Consider the following 20,741-nt stretch of genomic DNA (forward strand, 5'->3'; position numbering starts at 1 on the left):
ATAGTGCACAAAAAAAGAGTATATACTACATAATAATACTACTAACCTACTCCATTCCACATGTTTAAGCGTTGGATTCCATTAACAAGTTTCAAGAAGATATTCATGACCAAGATGGAAAACAACTAGTATTGAACTCTTTGCTTTTAGGTTTCTACTATTGGTTCAAAAGGTACCAATGCCCAATAGTGAGTGCTGTTTAAAATGCTTTGTCCTTTTTAACAAAAAAAAAAGAAGCTCTGTCCTTAGATATTGTGTGGTTTAAAATAAACAGGGTTCACATGATATCAATTAAATGTTTATTTTTTGTTAGATAGATTATAATCTATAGTCTTTACCATTATGTAAACGAGTTTAAACTCATTTAACCTACCTCGTTACTTGAATATAAGAAGAAAACTAGAATTTAAATAAGACATTTTTAATTTTATTATACAAGAAACATGAATCATTTATATACATACCTTCACTATGGATCTTTATAAGAACTGTCATTTAGCTATGTAATCATTCATAATAGAAAATGTAAAAAGAAAATTGGTTGTTTTGGTTAGCAGATTTAATGTTTTTTAAGTTTTTTGTTTTGAAAAATGTTTTTTTAAGTTTTAATGTAGTTTAATATGTTTCTTAATTACAAGGATATTAAATATAGTTACCAAACTCAATACTCTTTCAAAAGTTGACAAAATATGTAGCATATAGCTTTCCTAATATATTCAGCATTGAATTAATATTTAAATTAATAATAACTTTTTCTTTTCTTTTTGAATTTAGATCATTGATGTGAGCATCTATCGGTCACGGCGAAGACCGACAACCAAAAAAAAAACTCATGAAGTTTTCATGGGACTCTCTCTCGCGTTAGTTGTGAATTGTGATCTCTCTCCATCGCGATAACATGTGTGCCAACCAGAGACTTCTTCTCTTTCCTTTAACAACAATAAACTCATGCATGGAAAGCTCAAGTCCAACGAAAGACTTTAATCTCCCCTAAACTCTTCAAAGTTCAAACTTAACCCCATATAGTCATTGCGGTAATTAAAAGTCAATAAACATTTGTATCTTACTGGATATTTATGCATATTTTTATAGCTAAAGATAAGTTTGTCATACAAACATCTCTGTCATCAAAATGCGAACCCCGTGTTACATTGTGATACTACGTAGCGCCTACTTTATGACAATTACATACACCTTTTTCATTTCACAATTAATACGAATTTAGCCATCACAAGACTTTTATTTGTTTGTTTTTAAATCCAAAGGGTAGATTCTTGGCCCCAGCTTTTTGAAATGGTTACAGTCTGTTTATTATCTTGTACTCATTACCCTGCGCCCATGCTTGCATGCAAATTGCTACGTCTCTGATAACATTATTCTCCTTCACTTTTCGGGCTCAGAAAGCTAGACTCTATCATTACTGATAATTGACACAATCAAGTGATTTGACATAAATAATCAATACCAAGACGACACGTGATGAAGGTACTTGTAATTGTAAATTAACAATCATAGCGTAACCTTGTACTTGTATGTTCCTGATCATATCGAATTACAGGGATATAAATTAGTGTTCGTATGCATATACGTGTTTTCAGCCTTGCGTGTCTTCCTACGAATCCACTTGCTTTGAGATGCGTGCCCATCTCCTAAAACATAATCGTTTTTGATATTCCGCTAAAACGATCAAGCGAATTTCAATACTATTCTACTTTATCAGTATAGATAAAATATGACAAGTCGAAATATAAATACTAATTTTTAAACATGAACTATTTGGAACAATATTAGTTATCTTTCAATTTGTTGATGTCTATTAAGACATAAAGTCTGCTTAACATCATGAAAATGATTTCACATGCAATTGTATGGTCGTTTTACTGTAAATAGCAACATTAAAATTCAATATAAAGGTTTTTTTGTTAATTTCTTAAACTAAAATAAGGAGTTACTTTTCTTTTATTTTTGGTATTGAGCCCAAAGTTCCCTGTGATTTGTCTTCTTTTTTTTATCAAACAATATTTTCTTCCCTTTATATAATCTCCCATAACTGGGCATCGGAAAGTTACAACGTCCGGGTAATCGGGAGAAACAGCAGGTGACCTAGGAGAAACGATTAGGCAACAAGACAATCAAACAACTTGTTGTTTGAAGTCAGTTAAAGTTATATATACATTTTCCACAAATTTATCAGATTGGCAAAATATCACGGTAATGAGCATAAAGCGGATGGGTTCATTTGATAATTATAACACACTTGCGATATCAGGAAACAACTTGAAAAAATGACGCAAAAATTATTGTATAATGAATCAAACTTTCAAGTAAAATCATTGCAACTCACAGATTTTTTTTTTCCTATTCCTTTTTAAAAACAAGTTGAATAAAACCAAGCTGCTTGCCTTTTTTTTTGGAGCAACGCCAAGCTGCTTGCTTATTACACGTTAACTTGGTTTCTTAAGGATTTATTTCCCATCAAAACTATTTTAGATAAATATCTTTTATATATGGTTTAATAATAGTTAACAAAGTCAAATATTGTTGATTCCCAAACTAAAGTTGAATTTCATACCAACTACGTGGATTTCAACCGTAGGAGAGCTATCAAGTTTTTTCAAACAAAAAAATTTATAAATATTTTTTTTTCATAAAAAATTTAGCAAAACTATCTTACATTATCGCGTGGGGGCCCATAATAAATGGTATAGTCATCTTTATCAGACCAGCGGCTATGATGTTAAGAAGAGAAAATAAAATATTAAAATGGGCTCCTCCTAGGATAGATCTTAACTATAGTTAACTCTCTCAACCATTGATCAAAGGTTAAATTCTAACCATGGTTTAAAAAATCCAACCTTTAAAAACCCACTTTGGCTTCTCTTCACTTCGCATCATTTCATCGTCTCTTCCATACACTTCAAATGATCTTCTCCTCTGATCATTAATCTCTTTGATCTTTCTCAAGTCTTCTTGTTCGTGATCTCTCTTCCTTCCCCCGGTAATAATAATTAACGTCGACAGTGATTTGTAACTACAGTGTAACGTTCAGACTTCAGACTTAGGAGTTAATATGTTTTTGTCTGTTGTTGTAGGTAACGGAAAAAGATGTCGGCAGGTAACGGAAATGCTAACGGTGACGGAGGCTTCAGCTTCCCGAAAGGACCAGCGATGCCGAAGATAACGACGGGAGCTAAGAGGGGTAGCGAAATATGCCACGATGACAGTGGTCCGACGGTGAAGGCAACGACGATCGATGAGCTTCACTCGTTGCAGAAGAAGCGTTCTGCTCCCACCACACCTATTAACCAGAGCGGCGCCGCCGCTTTCGCCGCCGTCTCGGAGGAGGAGCGCCAGAAGATTCAACTCCAGTCTATCAGGTCCATTATTTATTAACACATGACGTTACAAATTTTTATAACCATTTTCTTGGCTGTTTTCTTTATTTTTAAAAAAAAAATTATATCGAATTAAACAAGATATTGCGTTTTCGTGTCCATCATTTTCATAAAAAACAGAACAAAATCAGGAGTTTTGTTTTCTTATTTTTAGAATTGTCTATAGCCAGATATATTTATATTTAATTTATTAAAAAAATATCTAAGCGTTACTCGTTTTACGTTTTTTACTCAATATGTTATTTATTTTGTTGTAAGGATTATTTAAAGAGAATTTAATGCGCCACAGCGACAGTTACCCGATGAAATATTTAAGTACATGACACGTGTAATAAATTGACACGTAACTTTAATTTTGACGTGTACAGTGCATCATTGGCGTCGTTGACGAGAGAGTCTGGACCCAAAGTGGTGAGAGGAGATCCGGCGGAGAAGAAGGCCGACGGTTCCACTACTCCGGCGTACGCACACGGCCAGCATCACTCCATCTTCTCTCCGGACTTAGGAGCAGTCAGTGACAGCTCCTTGAAATTCACCCACGTCCTCTACAACCTCTCCCCTGCAGAGCTCTACGAGCAGGCTATCAAGTACGAGAAAGGCTCGTTCATCACTTCCAATGGAGCTCTGGCGACTCTTTCCGGTGCGAAAACTGGTCGTGCTCCGAGGGATAAGCGTGTCGTTAGAGATGCCACGACAGAGGGCGAGCTTTGGTGGGGAAAGTGAGTATTATCCTCTGTTTTCCTCTGTTTTCCTCTGTTTCAGTTTTTGATGGAATGTTCAAAGATTTGATCTTTTTCGAAATTTTGAATTAGGGGTTCGCCTAATATCGAGATGGATGAACATACCTTCATGGTGAACAGAGAAAGAGCTGTTGATTACTTGAACTCCTTGGAAAAGGTATAAACTTGAAACACAACCTCTGTAAGCTTTTGAGTTTTGGTCTTAGTTAATGAACTAGCTGTTACTGTTTGGGGTTGTTAGGTGTTTGTGAATGATCAGTTCTTGAACTGGGACCCGGAGAACAGAATCAAAGTCAGAATCGTCTCAGCTAGAGCTTACCACTCTCTCTTCATGCACAACATGTAAGTCAAAACACCTTTCCTTTTATTGTTTACAAACAACAATGTGTCCCCCTCTTGATTCCGCCGTTGGGCAGGTGTATCCGACCAACTCCCGAGGAGCTTGAGAGCTTCGGTACTCCGGACTTCACTATATACAACGCTGGGCAGTTTCCGTGTAACCGTTACACTCACTACATGACTTCCTCCACTAGCGTAGACCTGAATCTCAGTAGGAGGGAGATGGTTATACTGGGAACTCAGTATGCTGGTGAGATGAAGAAGGGTCTCTTCAGCGTGATGCATTACCTTATGCCTAAGCGTCGGATCCTCTCCCTTCACTCTGGTTGCAATATGGGCAAAGAGGGAGATGTTGCTCTCTTCTTTGGACTCTCAGGTATAGTGGTAGTGTGGTGGTGAAGGGAAGAAGATAAGGGACTGCGGTTGAGATTGATGGTTGTTTTGTTTTTTTGTTTCAGGGACTGGGAAGACAACGCTGTCTACTGATCACAACAGGTACCTGATAGGAGATGATGAGCACTGTTGGACTGAGACTGGTGTCTCGAACATTGAGGGTGGATGCTATGCTAAGTGCGTTGATCTTTCTAGGGAGAAGGAGCCTGATATCTGGAACGCTATCAAGTTTGGAACAGGTAAAGAACACACAAATCTATTGGATTGTTTAATTTTGATAATTCATCACAATAACTTTATAATTAAACTTAAAAACTAAAAATGTCATATAAATGTATAAAATATATAAAACAAATCTACAATTTGCTAACGCATGCCTAGCCGGTAGTCCTCTATAAAGCGGCTAGCGATTTTTAGAACATTGGAGATAACAATAGAGTTTTTTTGTTTATCTTTGTATGCAGTTTTGGAAAATGTTGTGTTTGATGAGCACACCAGAGAAGTGGATTATTCTGATAAATCCGTTACCGGTAAAAAAATAAATAATGTTTTTCTTATTTTTTTTCTCAACTTTTTTTTTTAACAATCAACCGAATGATCATCGTTGATTCTCCTTGTCTTGCAGAGAACACACGTGCTGCTTACCCTATTGAGTTCATTCCAAACGCGAAAATACCTTGCGTTGGTCCACACCCCAAGAATGTGATTCTTCTGGCATGTGATGCCTTTGGTGTTCTCCCACCTGTGAGCAAGCTGAACCTGGCGCAAACCATGTACCACTTCATTAGTGGTTACACTGCTCTGGTTGCTGGGACAGAGGACGGTATCAAGGAGCCAACAGCTACATTCTCAGCATGCTTTGGTGCAGCTTTCATAATGCTGCATCCTACAAAGTACGCAGCTATGTTGGCCGAGAAGATGAAGACGCAAGGCGCTACTGGATGGCTCGTTAACACTGGTTGGTCCGGTGGCAGCTATGGAGTTGGAAACAGGATCAAGCTGGCGTATACTAGGAAGATCATCGATGCAATCCATTCAGGTAGCTTGTTGAAGGCGAACTACAAGAAGACGGAGATATTTGGGTTTGAAATCCCAACTGAGATCGAAGGGATACCTTCAGAGATCTTGGATCCGATCAACTCGGTTAGTTTCTGCCAAAAAACTCTCTTTAACTTGTTAGAATTGGTAGCTGATGATGAATGATATTTGTTTTTGCAGTGGTCTGATAAGAAAGCACATAAGGAGACTCTGTTGAAGCTGGGAGGTTTGTTCAAGAAGAACTTTGAGACGTTCGCTAACCACAAGATTGGTGTGGATGGTAAGCTCACGGAGGAGATTCTCGCTGCTGGTCCTATCTTTTAAGAGAGAACTACTATGATGTTGTCGAAACAAACAAGAAGAAGATATTATCAAGAATAAAATGTGACTTGTGTGTTGTATCTCTTTGTCCGAGTTATTTTATATGAAGTGGTTACTTTCGAGCAAAAGAACTTCCAAATATGGTGGATATGAAATATGACCTTATGTTATTTGATTTTCATATATTGTCGTCATTTATTTTTTCCTTAGTCTCTTACGAGAGATATTCTTCTGTTTTATTTTCCAATGAACAAGAAAAATTTAAGAGGAAATTAGTTTCACCGTGCACAAAGTATTAAGTTCTGGTCCATTTTAATAAATGCAAAAATAGATAGTATAAGTATATATATAATTTATTAATCACATTATATTATGTAAACTTGTATAATTAAAATATATAAAAGTGATTTATAACGTTATTATCACTAAAGAAAAGAAAAGGAAATTGAAAACAGATGTAAGTTTTAGTGAAAAGGAAATTCTTGGGCCTATAAATAAAAGCTTCACCATATACCTTTTTGTATTTTCTTGTTATCTCGCTCACTCTCTCGAGTCTCGACTAATATAATCTCATCTCTCCAAAGAAAACAAAAGAAGAAGCTTATTCGATCTTCCTCGGAGACCGTCACATCCTTTGTGTGCAAGTCGTTTCTCAAAGTAAGTTAGTCTTTCCAGTGTTCGTTTCTTTATTGTATCGCACTTCTCGTACATACGTTAAACACTAACATTAGTTTGTTAACTCGTATTCGAGCTTTATGTGTTGAGGAAACAGAAACACGTAGAAAACCCTAATTCTCTTTTGTTTGATCTTCTACTCGTAGATTAATTTTTTTTATAAACTTGCTTTGCTTGTTTGATGATGTTTAATGTGAAAACACACACGTATTGAAAATCAAAGGATCTCTCTTAATTAGGTTTCTACTTACTTGCAGGTCAATCATTATGTCAACAAGCTATCTTAGAGAACTTAAGCAACGTTCTGAAGCAGAGTTTCTTGAATTTCGTCAACGTATTAAGGAATCCATCAGGAACAAGACTCAAAACGGAAACGATCGTCCTCCAACCTCAGACTCAATGCCAAGAAAAAGAAAACTCCCGTATGAGTAAGTTATATTTCCTCGATGCTCTACTTTGTGTGTTATATAATTAAGCAAGAATTGAATATTTCTTTAACTCTGATTCTTTTTTGTCTTATAGGTTTGGTTCCTTCTTTGGTCCTTCTCAGCCTGGCATTGCTTCAAGAGTATTACAAGAAAGCAAACTACTCTTAAAAGACGAGCTTCTTGCCACTAAAGCGCTAGACTCGATCCAAACTGTAAGTCTCATCACATTTACATTGAAACTGTTTCTGTTTCATACTTTTTTGCAAGTCTTGTTAACATGCTAATAAAATTGCTTTTGTGTAATGCGTGCAGCAGAAGAAGAGTTCTAGTCAAACGAGTGGTTCAGAGGCTAAGGAGGTAAACTTTCCAAACGCAATCATTGATGTTTGATGAGGTATATACTTTTTGCTAATATAAATTGCCTTTTATTATTGTAACAGTTGAAAAGAAAAGCTAAGGAACTTAAAGAATCAAGAGACTACTCTTTCCTTTTCTCTGATGATGCCGAGCTTCCTGTTCCCATAAAGGTTCCAAGCTCTCTACCAACTTCCAGAGGAAGCCATTCAAGACCAGGTTCATCTACTAAAGGTCAAGCACAAACAAAGCCTGGTTCTGTAATAAGCTCTAAAACGCATAAACAAGGTTCCAAACTACCTACAAGAAAATCTGTACCAGTGGACCATAGAAAGAAGCTAACTAAGAAGCCACATTCCTCATCAAAGCCATTGACATCTGTTCCTAAAGAACAAAGGATAGAACAGAGGAAGGTTCATTCCAACGAAACCGAAAGTTCTTTGAAACACCACCGGATGATTAGCAAACCACCATTGAAGCAAGCTCATCAACTAAAGAAGAAGAAAGTGTCAGAAGAAGATGAAGAGGCGTTGAGAATGGTTAGAGAGATGTGCAAGACTGATCGTTTTGCCGGGCGTGATTTAGATGATTATGATGATAGAGGCATGGAAGCTACCTTAGAAGATATCATCAAGGAAGAGAAACGAAGGTACATATTTACATATCTTTAACTTTCTATTACCAGCAATGGTTAAGATGTTTTTGAATATTTTCCCGGGAAACCAAAGTTCATGTTTGTTTGTTTGATTGATAACAGTGAGAAACTTGCGAAGAAAGAAGACGCGGAACAACTACGGTTGATAGAAGAAGAGGAAAGGCGAGAAAGAGTCTTGAGAAAGGAGAAGAAACAGAAGCTGAGCCATTGATCATTTAGTGTTTATTACAGGGTTATTATTAGTTATACATCATCACTTTTATTTTCTTGTTAATATGATTGTTATAGCCGAAACAAAGCCATAGGAGCTCATCAAATGACACGTAGAATTTTTCAAATTTGGGATCTTGTGGGATGCTCAGTTATAAATGTTGGTCAATGAGATTAATACAACAAAAAAAAGAGAATGAAGAAGAAACACTTTTTGGTTTAATTGATTGATCAATATTGCAGTATATTAGCTACAAGTCAGATTTTTGTTCCCGTGTCACAGCTCTGGAATGCTATACCATTTTTTTCTTTCTCTATTAATTATAGCGATCAAATTTTATGTTATCCACTAGCAGCTGATTGGAGGTCATTTTCAAGTTTGTTAGGTTTAACATTTGTGGATTAGGATGAAACAGTGCCATCATATCCATAGCAAATCCATCAATTGTATTGTCAATGTACTCTAAATTCATAACCAACATATAATGGCTGTGGAAAATAATAATAATAATGAAAGAATCAAGTCTCACTGAAGGGTTTCTTGCATGACATATGCAGATAAGGTTCTCTGTTTGATTCTATTACCCATTTGTCTGTATCTGTTTGTTCTTTTTCGTTTCCATGTTTTTTTTTTAACAACTCGTTTCCATGTTAGGGTTTGACTTTAAAAATTTATTACGCTCTCGTAGTTTAACCAACGATACGGATTAATTCTTGAGAAATGAAATAAAATTTCCAAATCATACCCTAATAATGTATATATATAGTTGGAGCGTTGAAAAGTTATGGTACTGGGATATTATATTGAAATTTTATGTAAATTGTAGTAAATACGAGATCTTGATTGCAGTAGCCAAGATGCTTCTATCATGGGGCTTAGTAATGGAGAAGAGAGGAGATTAGCTGTAAATTAACTGGCTTTTGTTCTCTATTAGTTGATTATGTAATAGCCCACGTGTTATTTCTTTGCCTATCTTAGCATTTCTACGTGGTTCTTCAACGCTTTCGATTGTTCTTTAAATTATTATATATAACTCACCTCTTTTACTGTATTCAGAATAGCACGTTTGCACAAGACACAAGAGACCCATGCAAGTGTCCACATGTGTCTCCAGGCCTGTGTCTCTCTCTTGATAACGTGTACTATTTACAAACAGTGACATTCCAATTTTTTTATGTCTAGGGTTCTGAAAGAAAAAAGATCAAACTAACTCAAATGATGGTTATCAGATAATCATAAAACCAATGTTTGAGAAAGAGTTACGCATTTGTGACGAGACATAAAATAGTTTACATATAAGCAATGCTGTTTCACCCGATCTTATTGAGTTTGGACTCAAATTCCAATAAGTTTATTGATCAGTGCTTTGGTTGATTCAAATTTTATTGTTACTCAGTTTACATGCGGCTATTGCTTGTTTGGTTGTTGTATATGTATTCAAAATATGGTTTTGCTCGTTGAAGCTTTGATGATCTATGGTAGATAAAGATTCGAGGTTATTGTTAACGCTGCCAAGGCGCTTTTGAGGATCCAGTTAAAAGAAAGCTTATAGAAATTAAACCAGAGATCATTTGAATAGTGATGTGCGCTGAACAGAGGTCATGCTCAAAAAGAATATTTACACTGCAAGTTGAAAGAAAGGGGGTAGTATATATAGAATAATCTGATAAGTTGAAGAATGTTTACACGGCAATTTCAGGTTATAGATTCTTAGCAAAAAAAAAAAAAATCAGGTTATAGATCACTCTTGTTTGGTTGATATGTGTGACAGTTTAAGGAAGCCAATGAGATGCAAGTATATAGCAGAATCCAATGTCTCATGTGTAGCTCCATTTAAGGATCTTGTTGCAAGTGGGTTGTCTTTGTAATGAAGCAGGCAAAGTGAAGGCATCAGTACAATGAAAGAGAATAAAGGACAAAAATGGGTTTGAATATTTCTATGCACAGAAGACATGATCACATGAATAAAAGCACGCTGCTTCCAGGGCCGGCTTAAGGTATTAATGAGCCATTGGATTAAAAAAAATAGTTTTTGTATTTATCTATAGATAACTTAAAAATTTTGAGTGTTTATTCCTAATTATTTAAAAAAAATGTTTGAGCGCCGGGGCCATGCTCCTTTGCCTTATGCCCTAAGCGGCCTTGGGTGCTTCATGCTGGTAATTGTATTTGCATATTCAAGTTTTGTTCATCTATATCACAGCTCTTATGATATGATTTTTTCTCTGTCATATGGACCAAAACAATGTTTTAGGGTAGGTTTCATTCTGAAACTGTGTTCTGAAGATTTCTTTTGGTTCGTTAATAAGTTTGTTAGGTAAAAAACTAAGGATTATGATTAAACATTGCTATCAAACCACAACAAATCTACAGCAAATCCATCAATTATAGGGCCAACTTGCTCTAAATTCATCAACCAACACATAATGGCTGAGAAAATAAATAGTTAAACGGTGTAGTCTCACTAAAAGGTATCTTAAAGCTTTTATAATAATGTTTATCTGTTTTAATTCTATACACATTTGTCTGTATCTGTTTGTTTTCTTTCGTTTCCATTTAGGGTTTGACTTCAAAAATAATTAGGCGCCCACGTTAGCCAATGATACGGATCCAGAGAAATATATTATATATCAGAAGTAATTTAGTATATAGATCTGGAGATATGAAATGAAATTTAAAAACATATCGTAATCATGTGTATGTACTTGCACCCAAAAAATGTATATGTACTTGAAGCTTTTGAAAAGGAATAAAACTGATTTAAAATTGTAAATAGTAAGTGTAAACCTTTTTTTATGCAGTAGCCAAAATGCTTCTATCATGGGCCTGAGTAAATGAATGGGGGAGGCAAAGAGCGAGAGAGATTAGCCTGTAAGTCTGAAACTGAACTGGCAGTTCTAGTTCAATAATTAATAGCTCACGTGCCTTTTAATTTTGTTTGCCTAGCTTAGCATTTCTATGAAGTTTAACATTTTCGATAAATATTTAATATTAAATAATACAAGAATCTTAACATTTTTTACCTAAGTGATGTCATGATATATGGAAACCTTTTTAAACTATATTCAGACTAGCACGTTTGCACAAGACACAAGAGCTCAAGAAACTGTCCACATGTGTCTTGTCTCTCTGTTAACGACTATATACAATACAAACAATAACATGTCAATGATTTATATTGGTCTATATAGATCAAGCTAAACTCAAATGATGATTTTGATCAAACAATCCTTAAGGAAGTATTAGGAATTTTTGAGCGGCGATAACGTTTAACTGACGCACATATATATGCTACTTTTATATGATAAGCATATATATATATATATTCTTTTGTACATGTCATTTCATTATTTAAACTCAGTGGCATCTTTTATTATTATGATCCCACTCAATAATCAATAGGTGAAATTTTCTAAGCTCAATTAAATTATTTTTTAAACTTAATTAATACCTTAATGGAGAATCAATATCCTGATATCTTCCGCTGCTACGCATGAAGTTTCGTGGCGCACCAAAACTCAATTCAAGCTCGTTGGGCGTCGCTTGAAAAAAGCAAGTGCTTGTATCTTTAATATATACTAGATTTTGACCCGCGCAGGCGCGCGGGTGTATATTTTGAAAAATATGTTGATATTTGTTTTTCATGTAATTATTAGGATTTGAAAAAATGAATCCGAGGAACATAACCGATACCGATCCAAAGATATAGTACCAAACCCAAACATAAATTGATTAAATATTCTAATTATTCAAAATTTTGTTATTTAGAGAACCGAATCTGATCTGAACCGAAGTATTTGGGTATCCGAATTTATCTAAAAATAGATTTATATACTTATATATATTAATTATTTTTAGATTTAACGTATATAAAACATCAAAAATGATACTTTTAAATTGGTTTAAATACTTGAAAATATATATAGATAGTCAAAAGTAAATATCTGAAATAGTTAAAGTATACTCAAATCACCAAAAATACTTAAAATAATTATTGATTTCATATCCAAAATTTTAAAGCAAGCCAATTGATATGTTAAGCTTAAGTATTATGACATATGTTATTCAAATTTATACGTAATATATTATTTTATTTATACATTTTGAGAAATTTAAAATATATAATGATTTAAGACTTTAAAAATAATTTAAATTAGTTATCCAAACCCAAACCAAACCCGCAAAGATCCAAATCGAACTCAAACCAAAATTTAGAAACATTCTAATAAGGCTGAAATCTTTGACCCCGAAAACCCAAAATACAAACCGATCAGAACTAAACCCGTATGGGTATCCAAAAGCCCATCCCTAGTCATTATTATATATCGTATTTTATCATCATATAATTAATCGTATTTTATATGTACCATCATATAAGTAATCATATAATTAATAGTATTTTATACATACCATCATATAAATAATTACATATATTATATTCTTAAAACTTAATATGAAATATGAAAACCATAATTTGAGTTGGTATTTTAAATTGGGCTTTGTATTATATTTTTCTTATATATATTGACAATATTTTTTTATAATGGTTATTGAAAAATAGTTTAGTAAAAATCCATTTTTGAATATATGTATATTTTTGAATCAATTTTTGATATAAATCAAATTTGAATTATTATTTTGATTTGAAATATGTATATAAAGTTTAAATTTTGTTTTATGGTTAGTTTAGAAAAATTTTTTTAGGGAATTAGATTGACCCATTTTGGTATATTTTAAAAGTGGCCTAGATAACTTTCAATTTTTTAAAAAAACATAAGCCCATTACTTTTTTTCTTAATACTACTATCCTTGTTTTCAAACAAAAATATTTTTTTTTAAAGACTGCAATCCATGTTTCCAAACACTCCAAATTTTTAAAAGTCCTATTCAAGTTTCCAAACACTCCAATTTTGTACTTGAGTTTTAATAAGATAGATAATCGACTATCTATGATCCATGTAACGTCTGATTAGCGAGATACTCAATCTTTGTGTACTGTCATGTTTAACCTAGCCGTGTATGGAATACTAGAGCTGATTGAAAACTTAGTGCTTAAGAAGTTGTGTGTAGATTCATTTTCTAGAGACACTAATTTTCATCAAAAGTAAAAGGTTACACATATACTCAATCATATATGATTATACTTGGAAATTAAAATTACTGTTTTGTTGTTGCCCTATATATAGTATTCTTTTATTTATTTTTTTGAAAAGAAAATAATTGAAACTATATAACTTAACAATGTCTAACCAATACCATAGAAAATTCCCATAAAATCCCAGGGAGATCTTTGGTTGGTGCCTGCCACATTTAGTTTTGCACAACAAAGTAGAGATTACTGAAGATTGGTTTATAAGTTTAGAATATATTCAATGGTATTGGACCCACCATTTGCTTTGGATTAATGTAGAGTTTCTCAGTCCTCATCTGTTTATTTTCTCTTAATCTCTTATGATAAGAATGTTTGATATTTGATCAGGTAATGCATTCCTTCTTATTGGTTCTTTTAGGAACAAAAATATAACATTTGTTTTACTACGGTTTCATATGTACAACCGGTGATTGATGATACAAAACTGAACAATAGAGTTCCGGGTGGTAACTGCTTAAAATTGTATCAAAAGATAAAAAGGATAATGGTAAAGGATAATGGTGTCAAAAGATAAAAAGGATAATGGTGTGTTTCAAAAAAAAAAAGATAAAAAGGATAATGGTAAAGGATACTGTATCGTAAATTCAGTACTGGGTTTACTAATCAAACCAAATGTGTATAAAACTACTAATACAGTTGTTATTAGAGGTAATATAGCTCACACATGCATATCTCTGGTTTATTAGTTATGAAACCCCAAAAATGGGAAAAAACGGAATATTCTTATATATAAATTCTATATAGTAAATTTAGGCCCTTCACACGTGCAAATTACTCCATACTTGTGTCTATATATACATATATACAACTTCACACACAAACCCCTCAATACCTCTGTCTCTCTCTCCACTTACAAGAAGAAGGTGAGTTTCAATTCAACATTCTCCAACTTTTTTTGTTTTGGATATAACCTTCTTCAATTTTCTAGGGCTAGACCAACTAAACGCCTTTCTTTAGAATTCAAGAAAAATAAATCACACCACTTATTAATGTTTCTTGATCCTGGGTTTAGAAATGTCAGATCATGTATATGAATAAACCAAGATCTATTGGTTTACTTACGTTTTTTTTTAACTTAAATACAATTTTTTGTCTATTCCAGATTTTGATTCACTGATAAGAAGATAATATGTTCTCCACAAGATGGTTTTCTGAGCAGGTATACATACAGACACAAACGTCTATATATATCAAAAATCATATGTGGTCATCTATCAAATCACCATATTATTATGTTTTGTTGTGATGATATAGGAATTAGAAGAAAATAGCATCATTCAACAATACCAGATGAACTCAAGAGTGGGAGAGATCCATGAAGCTCAACACAATCTTCCACACTCTTTCTCAACTCTTATGGCCCCCACTAATGATCCTTCTTACGATGATTTGATCGAAATAAAACCATCAAAGATCCTCAAGACAACTTACATATCACCAAAACTGCCACCACCACCCTCTTTTCCTCTTCCTCCTAACTCAAAAACTTATCTTCATCATCAGCCTTCCTCAAGAATTCTCTCCTTCGAGAATGCCTCTCCAAATGGTATGGATCATGAGTACGCTCCCACCTATCTAGACTCATTCATTAACCCCAAAGTTGAGGATGGAGTGCCGCCAAACCGGATGAATGAGCCGATTAATCGAAAAGGGACAAAGAGGGCTCAACCTTTGTGTAGAAACCAAACTAACGCGCAAGACCACATAATCGCCGAAAGAAAACGTAGAGAGAAACTTACTCAACGATTTGTAGCTCTTTCTGCTCTAGTTCCTGGCCTTAAAAAGGTACATGCCACATCAAATCTCTCTTATATTATTCAAGAGAATATTATTGTTAATTCTTTGAAATTATGTGTATTAGATGGACAAGGCTTCTGTGTTGGGAGATGCACTAAAGCATATAAAGTATCTCCAAGAAAGAGTGGGAGAGTTTGAGGAACAAAAAAGAGAAAGAAGATTAGAATCAGTGGTTCTTGTGAAGAAGTCTAAGTTGATTTTGGACGATAATAATCAATCATCTTCGTCTTCGTGTTGTGAAGACGGCTCCTCGGGCTTAGAACTTCCCGAGATCGAAGTAAAGTTCTCGGATAAAGATGTTCTAATCAAGATCCTTTGCGAGAAGCAAAAGGGCCATGTTGCGAAGATTATGGCCGAGATTGAGAAATTTAATTTCTCAATAACCAACTCAAGTGTTTTGCCCTTTGGACCAACACTTGATATCACCATTATAGCTAAGGTATGCATTAATATAATCGGGCACACGCATATATAAACGAAGAACTTGGTCTTAGTTTTAGAGTTCGTGACAAAAAAAAAGGTCTTAGTTTTAGAGTAACACCGCTTAGTGTAAATGTATTTTTGCAGAAGGAGAGTGATTTCGACATGACACTCATGGATGTTGTAAAGAGCTTAAGGTCCGCTTTATCGAAGTTCTTGTGATTTGTTTCAAATTTCATGCTAAAACGTTGATTTCTTTGGGAGACTTATTTTACATATCGAAAAAATCGTAAGTGACTTTTGCCATGAGAAAGTTGTTTGTATTGATAAGTGATTTGGAAAGTTGAAGAATCATTTCTCTCATACGTATTGTTATCTGAATTTATAAAGATGTAAAGCACTTTCATTTGTCTAATTCAGTGTGAGACAATGTTGATTTTTCTTTTGACATCTATCTTTCATGTTATATATGTTTCCTCTTGTGTATTGTATGTTTTTTTAATGTTATAACAAATTACTTACGCTTGTGTTAATATTTTGTGATGTATCAGCGGTCTTAAAACTTTTGTAAAATTTACTAAACTCTTCCCATATTAATATGAAATTCACATTTTGGAAAAAAAAAGAAACATACAGTACATATTATCATAATTTTTTATTATTATCTGTAATATTTACATTTTTCTTCTATAAATTTTTAGGGGAAATGATCTTCTTCTTTTTTTTTTTTTCTTTATGAAGCTATAAGTATAACCCACGCGGCAAGATAATAATATGTTTTTGTTCAGTCAATTTTGATGGATAAAGACTAAAGTAGCTATCATTCATTTTTTTTTGCAGAATGCTCTGTGTATTTTATTTGATAAAATATAAAATAAAATAAGAAATAGGGCGAAGAATAAAATAAAATAAAATAAAATAGAACAATCACTTAAAAATCATTAAGCTTCAAGATTAATTCAAGATCATCAGGCCGATGGAAGAATTAATACATATCCACTCCTTCAAAATATAATAATAATATTGGTATATGTTCCGAGGTAATATTATATAGTAAATGTGATTAATTAATTTATGATTAATTCTCTTAAATAGTCTTTATTAAATTTTTATCATCAAAATAGTTTTCAGAAAAGAAAATGACCAAATAGTCATTTTTATTTTGAAATTTTTAATTTTTATTTTTAATTTTTTAAATTTGAAACTTTTCTACTTAACTCCAAACCCTAAATTTAAATTATTAACTTTTAGTATATAAGTGTATATTTTTTATTTCATAAAACCATTTTTCGTCATTTTCCTTTTTAAGAGTTTTTTTGTGTAAATAAATTAAAAATAGTTATTTTAGTGAATTTTTAAATTTATTTTAATAATAAAAAATAAAAATGATAAAGAATATACATATCAATAACGAATCTTTATTATTTATTTTATTTAAAATTATAGTAGTTAATTATATGATTTTATTTAAATGAATAAATATTAACATCTAATCATTGTAGATAATAGTATTATATTTATAAAAAAAATTAATATGTACGAGATACTTTCTCAACTGGATAATGTAGTCAAGAAATGCGTGCTATAGGACGACCAAGTCTTTTCTTCCGTGTTAGGACAAGAAGATAAGAGGATGCCACTAACAAATTGGGCAAAGATCATGGATTAGGAATGTGGATAACCTCTCTTTATTTCAGTTATAGTTATTAAATATCTTTATATATCTGTTATATAAAAAACGTTTTAAATATGTAACTCCAAAACAATAAGTAATAGTTTAGTAGTCTATGGTGTATAAGCGAGTTTTCTTTTGATTTTAAAGTGAAAAACCTAAACTTATTAATAAGTATAAATTATCAGAAATTATTTGTTTGTGTCGTTCAGAAACATAAATACAATTGGTCAAATTTGATATTTGTGTGTTTTAAGTATTGTATTGTTATTTTCGTTTCTTATCGTTTGTCACCGTAAGAATTATATTTACGTTTGATTCATCTAATATGCTTACTGTTATCATCTGAAAAGTGAAAACTACATCCAAGTGGAACTGAACTGTAGATGTGTATACATTTGTCCCAATATATATTATGATCTAGTGAAGATTTAGGTGAATCTAGCTAACCCGATAGATGTATACAGCAGAAAGTACACTACTTTATAGTTAAAAGAAGATACTGACATGCTGGACATAATAAATCTACTGTCAAATCTATTAGGAACTATGCTCAAAATTACTAATAAATAATGTTTAGTTATGATGTTTGTTTTTCTGTTATTTTCTTATTATTCTTATAATTATTGCTACTGTGGCTATTATCATTATTGACTTTCTTTTTAGAAAAATAACAATTTAACTATAACTATTATTAGAGATATATTATCCAAAAATATTTAACCGTATCATCTCCATTTTTGCAATAATACCGTAAATTAGTGTGTTAAACAATTTAGAGCTATTTGTGGATTGCTTGAGCAGGGTCAAGGACATTGCGACTCTTCATACATACATAAGTGTTACGAACAAATGCTAATCAGACTAAAAGAAAGCAAAGAACAAACAAAATGTTTTGAAGCAAATACCTATTTAGAGTTTATATATTATTATATGAATGAATAATTTTATAATATTTTAGATTCATATTTATATCAATCTCAAAACTTTTCTTTTCAATAATACATATTTATCCTAAAAGTGATTTTTCTAATCCTAAAAAATACATCAAGGGCTTTCAGTCCCCACTCCCCTAAATGTCAACTTTGATAACAAGTCTATCTTCTTTACACATATGAATGATGTGATTTTATTGATGCACATAAATGTAAGACAGTTTTAGATATAACAAGAATAACATATAAAACATAATGCATGATCTATGTTTATTGAAAAATTATATGTAGTTATTAGAATTTATATAGCTATGTTACTTAAGGCACCTTTAACCCTGGTTTTTAAGGGGTTCTTAAGGGGTGTGGGTCCCACAAAAAACTAAAACCCACCCCTTCCTCTTTTTTCTGCAAGAGGAAGTTTCGTAAAGTTCTTGTAATATTTGCGGGTTTCACTGACACGTGGTGATCCGCGATTGGTTAGTTTTTAATATATTTTTTTTGTTTTTTAAATCAGATAAAAAAGAAAAAAAAAATATCTAATGGACTCTTAGGATTAAAAATGCTCTTATTAGAATTTAATATAACTGGATAGAATTTTTTTTTTTTTTTTTTGAGAAAGGACTTGGAATTTTATATAGTTACTAGAATTCTATGGAGTAAAATATAATTCTATAAGTTTTACAAAATAGAAGCAAGAAATTAAGTTTTCGTTAGAAGGAAATTATGTTTAGAAGAATTTTACATGACTCTTTCAAGTTTACAATTCATAATCTTAAGTTGTTGACTCCATCCTTCACGTGTTTCATGGAATCTGGGTTGCTGTCTAAACCCATTGTTCATCCTTCACGTGACAACTCACCTATCTTTTTTTCTGTCGTCAGTTGTGATAACTCTCTGTTTCTCTCTCTGCCTTTTGATATTAAAACAACTAATTTGATTTAAGTGAAATAGAATAGACAAATAAAAAAGGAAAATTCCTTAAGAACCGGGTTACCAAATACATATTAAATTGAATCTAAAACGTGGGATATCACTATTTTAGTATATTCTTGTTTGCAGGCTCGATGATGTCAAATTAAGGTGAAACCAATAATACATCTGCCGAGTTCGGATATTCCGTTGTTGGTCCAGACAACTCAATGGTGGTAATATATAACCCAAAAATGGAAAAGAGTGGTTCAACTCAATGACGAAGTAATCTTACCAATACTTAATTAAGATGTAAAAATTATAATTATATGATGATAAAATATAATTAAGCAAGAACATGACGCACCGTCGAGATTTGTCCTTATTGTTATATGGTTCTTTGGACGGCATATCCTATCCAGATCGCACTACCAATCCGTAACCATTACATCACTTTAACCAACAATATATATATATATATATATATATATATATATTAAAGTTATGGTCTAGTAGTGTTTGTCTTTGTCGATCTAAGACTAGCTAGAGAAATAACATTTCAACTGAACTTGAAATGGCAGCCATTACAAAAATATTTTCAAACTAAATTAAATGTTATCGTACCAGGTATGGTCTAACAATGTTGTTCAGAGTATTTACCTATTGCATATGGTATTAATGGGTGCAAAGGTAGAGGATATTAAAGAACGGTATAATATTTGAAGTAATGAGTTTGTTTGGGTTGATCAATTCTCTAATACCTTAACGCCTTTTCTTATTTCCTCTCCCTGAATCTGTGCTGACCACAACTCTATAACTCAAGAAATATTTATGTCCTTAGTTAGGCGTGAAGCGATAGAATGATTGTTCTAAATGTAGGTATCACATAGGGAAAATACGATAAAATTTCGTATCGTAAATTGTATGGACTCCATAAAGTGGAGGTATATTTGATATCAAATCATTTATGTTGTTTCTTTTTTTTCGTAATGAGTTTAATAAGAAGCTGTTTATTACACATGTTAAGTAGTAACAGACAGGCGACATTTCAAAAAAAAAAAAAATTACAGTTTCACTAGTTGATCATCATTTTCCTCCAGAAAACGAAAACTTGGTAGCTAATGTGTAGCAATCAATAAACTGGTAAGGAGTAAACCGTTGTGGTGTTAAGTTGTAACAAAGAATCGCGTGTTTCACGTGACTCTAGTTAAAATCAATGCAGAACATTTTTTTAGTTAGGACTTAAGACCTGATCAAAATTATAAAACACTATATAGTGACATTATCATCTGAATATATATATGTTT

General features: G+C 32.6%; 3 protein-coding genes across 3 annotated transcripts; all 3 read left to right on the forward strand.

The window, feature by feature from the left end:
* Positions 1–2,758: 2,758 nt before the first annotated feature.
* Positions 2,759–6,431, forward strand: LOC106436992 (phosphoenolpyruvate carboxykinase (ATP) 1). The gene is made up of 10 exons (XM_048777910.1): positions 2,759–2,998; positions 3,093–3,377; positions 3,764–4,114; positions 4,208–4,292; positions 4,377–4,477; positions 4,552–4,850; positions 4,933–5,106; positions 5,332–5,397; positions 5,493–6,010; positions 6,086–6,431. Exons 2-10 carry the CDS (start codon positions 3,106–3,108, stop codon positions 6,227–6,229), a joined length of 2,010 nt encoding a protein of 669 aa, XP_048633867.1. The 5' UTR covers positions 2,759–2,998; positions 3,093–3,105; the 3' UTR covers positions 6,230–6,431.
* Positions 6,432–6,638: 207 nt separating this feature from the next.
* Positions 6,639–9,202, forward strand: BNAA01G00220D. Its single transcript, XM_013797655.3, has 6 exons — positions 6,639–6,883; positions 7,159–7,329; positions 7,424–7,541; positions 7,642–7,686; positions 7,770–8,332; positions 8,441–9,202. The coding sequence occupies exons 2-6, from the start codon at positions 7,169–7,171 to the stop codon at positions 8,547–8,549; spliced, it is 996 nt and encodes a 331-aa protein (XP_013653109.1). The 5' UTR covers positions 6,639–6,883; positions 7,159–7,168; the 3' UTR covers positions 8,550–9,202.
* Positions 9,203–14,199: 4,997 nt separating this feature from the next.
* LOC106373391 (transcription factor bHLH25-like) lies at positions 14,200–20,508 on the forward strand. The gene is made up of 4 exons (XM_048777917.1): positions 14,200–14,860; positions 14,956–15,486; positions 15,563–15,937; positions 16,066–20,508. The coding sequence occupies exons 1-4, from the start codon at positions 14,831–14,833 to the stop codon at positions 16,138–16,140; spliced, it is 1,011 nt and encodes a 336-aa protein (XP_048633874.1). The 5' UTR covers positions 14,200–14,830; the 3' UTR covers positions 16,141–20,508.
* The last annotated feature ends 233 nt before the right edge of the window (positions 20,509–20,741 follow it).

Source organism: Brassica napus, chromosome A1 (genome assembly GCF_020379485.1).
Source record: "Brassica napus cultivar Da-Ae chromosome A1, Da-Ae, whole genome shotgun sequence".
Taxonomy (NCBI): Eukaryota; Viridiplantae; Streptophyta; class Magnoliopsida; order Brassicales; family Brassicaceae; genus Brassica; species Brassica napus.

Excerpts from the sequence above, each read along its gene's own strand:
- LOC106436992 (XM_048777910.1), top strand. The coding sequence starts at position 3,106 with ATGTCGGCAGGTAACGGAAATGCTAACGGTGACGGAGGCTTCAGCTTC. Across the intron at positions 4,115-4,207 it reads GGCGAGCTTTGGTGGGGAAA|GGGTTCGCCTAATATCGAGA; the intron begins GTGAGTATTATC and ends ATTTTGAATTAG. Across the intron at positions 4,851-4,932 it reads TCTCTTCTTTGGACTCTCAG|GGACTGGGAAGACAACGCTG; the intron begins GTATAGTGGTAG and ends TTTTTGTTTCAG.
- BNAA01G00220D (XM_013797655.3), top strand. The coding sequence starts at position 7,169 with ATGTCAACAAGCTATCTTAGAGAACTTAAGCAACGTTCTGAAGCAGAG. Across the intron at positions 7,330-7,423 it reads AAAAGAAAACTCCCGTATGA|GTTTGGTTCCTTCTTTGGTC; the intron begins GTAAGTTATATT and ends TTTGTCTTATAG. Across the intron at positions 7,542-7,641 it reads CGCTAGACTCGATCCAAACT|CAGAAGAAGAGTTCTAGTCA; the intron begins GTAAGTCTCATC and ends TAATGCGTGCAG.
- LOC106373391 (XM_048777917.1), top strand. The coding sequence starts at position 14,831 with ATGTTCTCCACAAGATGGTTTTCTGAGCAG. Across the intron at positions 14,861-14,955 it reads CAAGATGGTTTTCTGAGCAG|GAATTAGAAGAAAATAGCAT; the intron begins GTATACATACAG and ends GTGATGATATAG. Across the intron at positions 15,938-16,065 it reads ATATCACCATTATAGCTAAG|AAGGAGAGTGATTTCGACAT; the intron begins GTATGCATTAAT and ends GTATTTTTGCAG.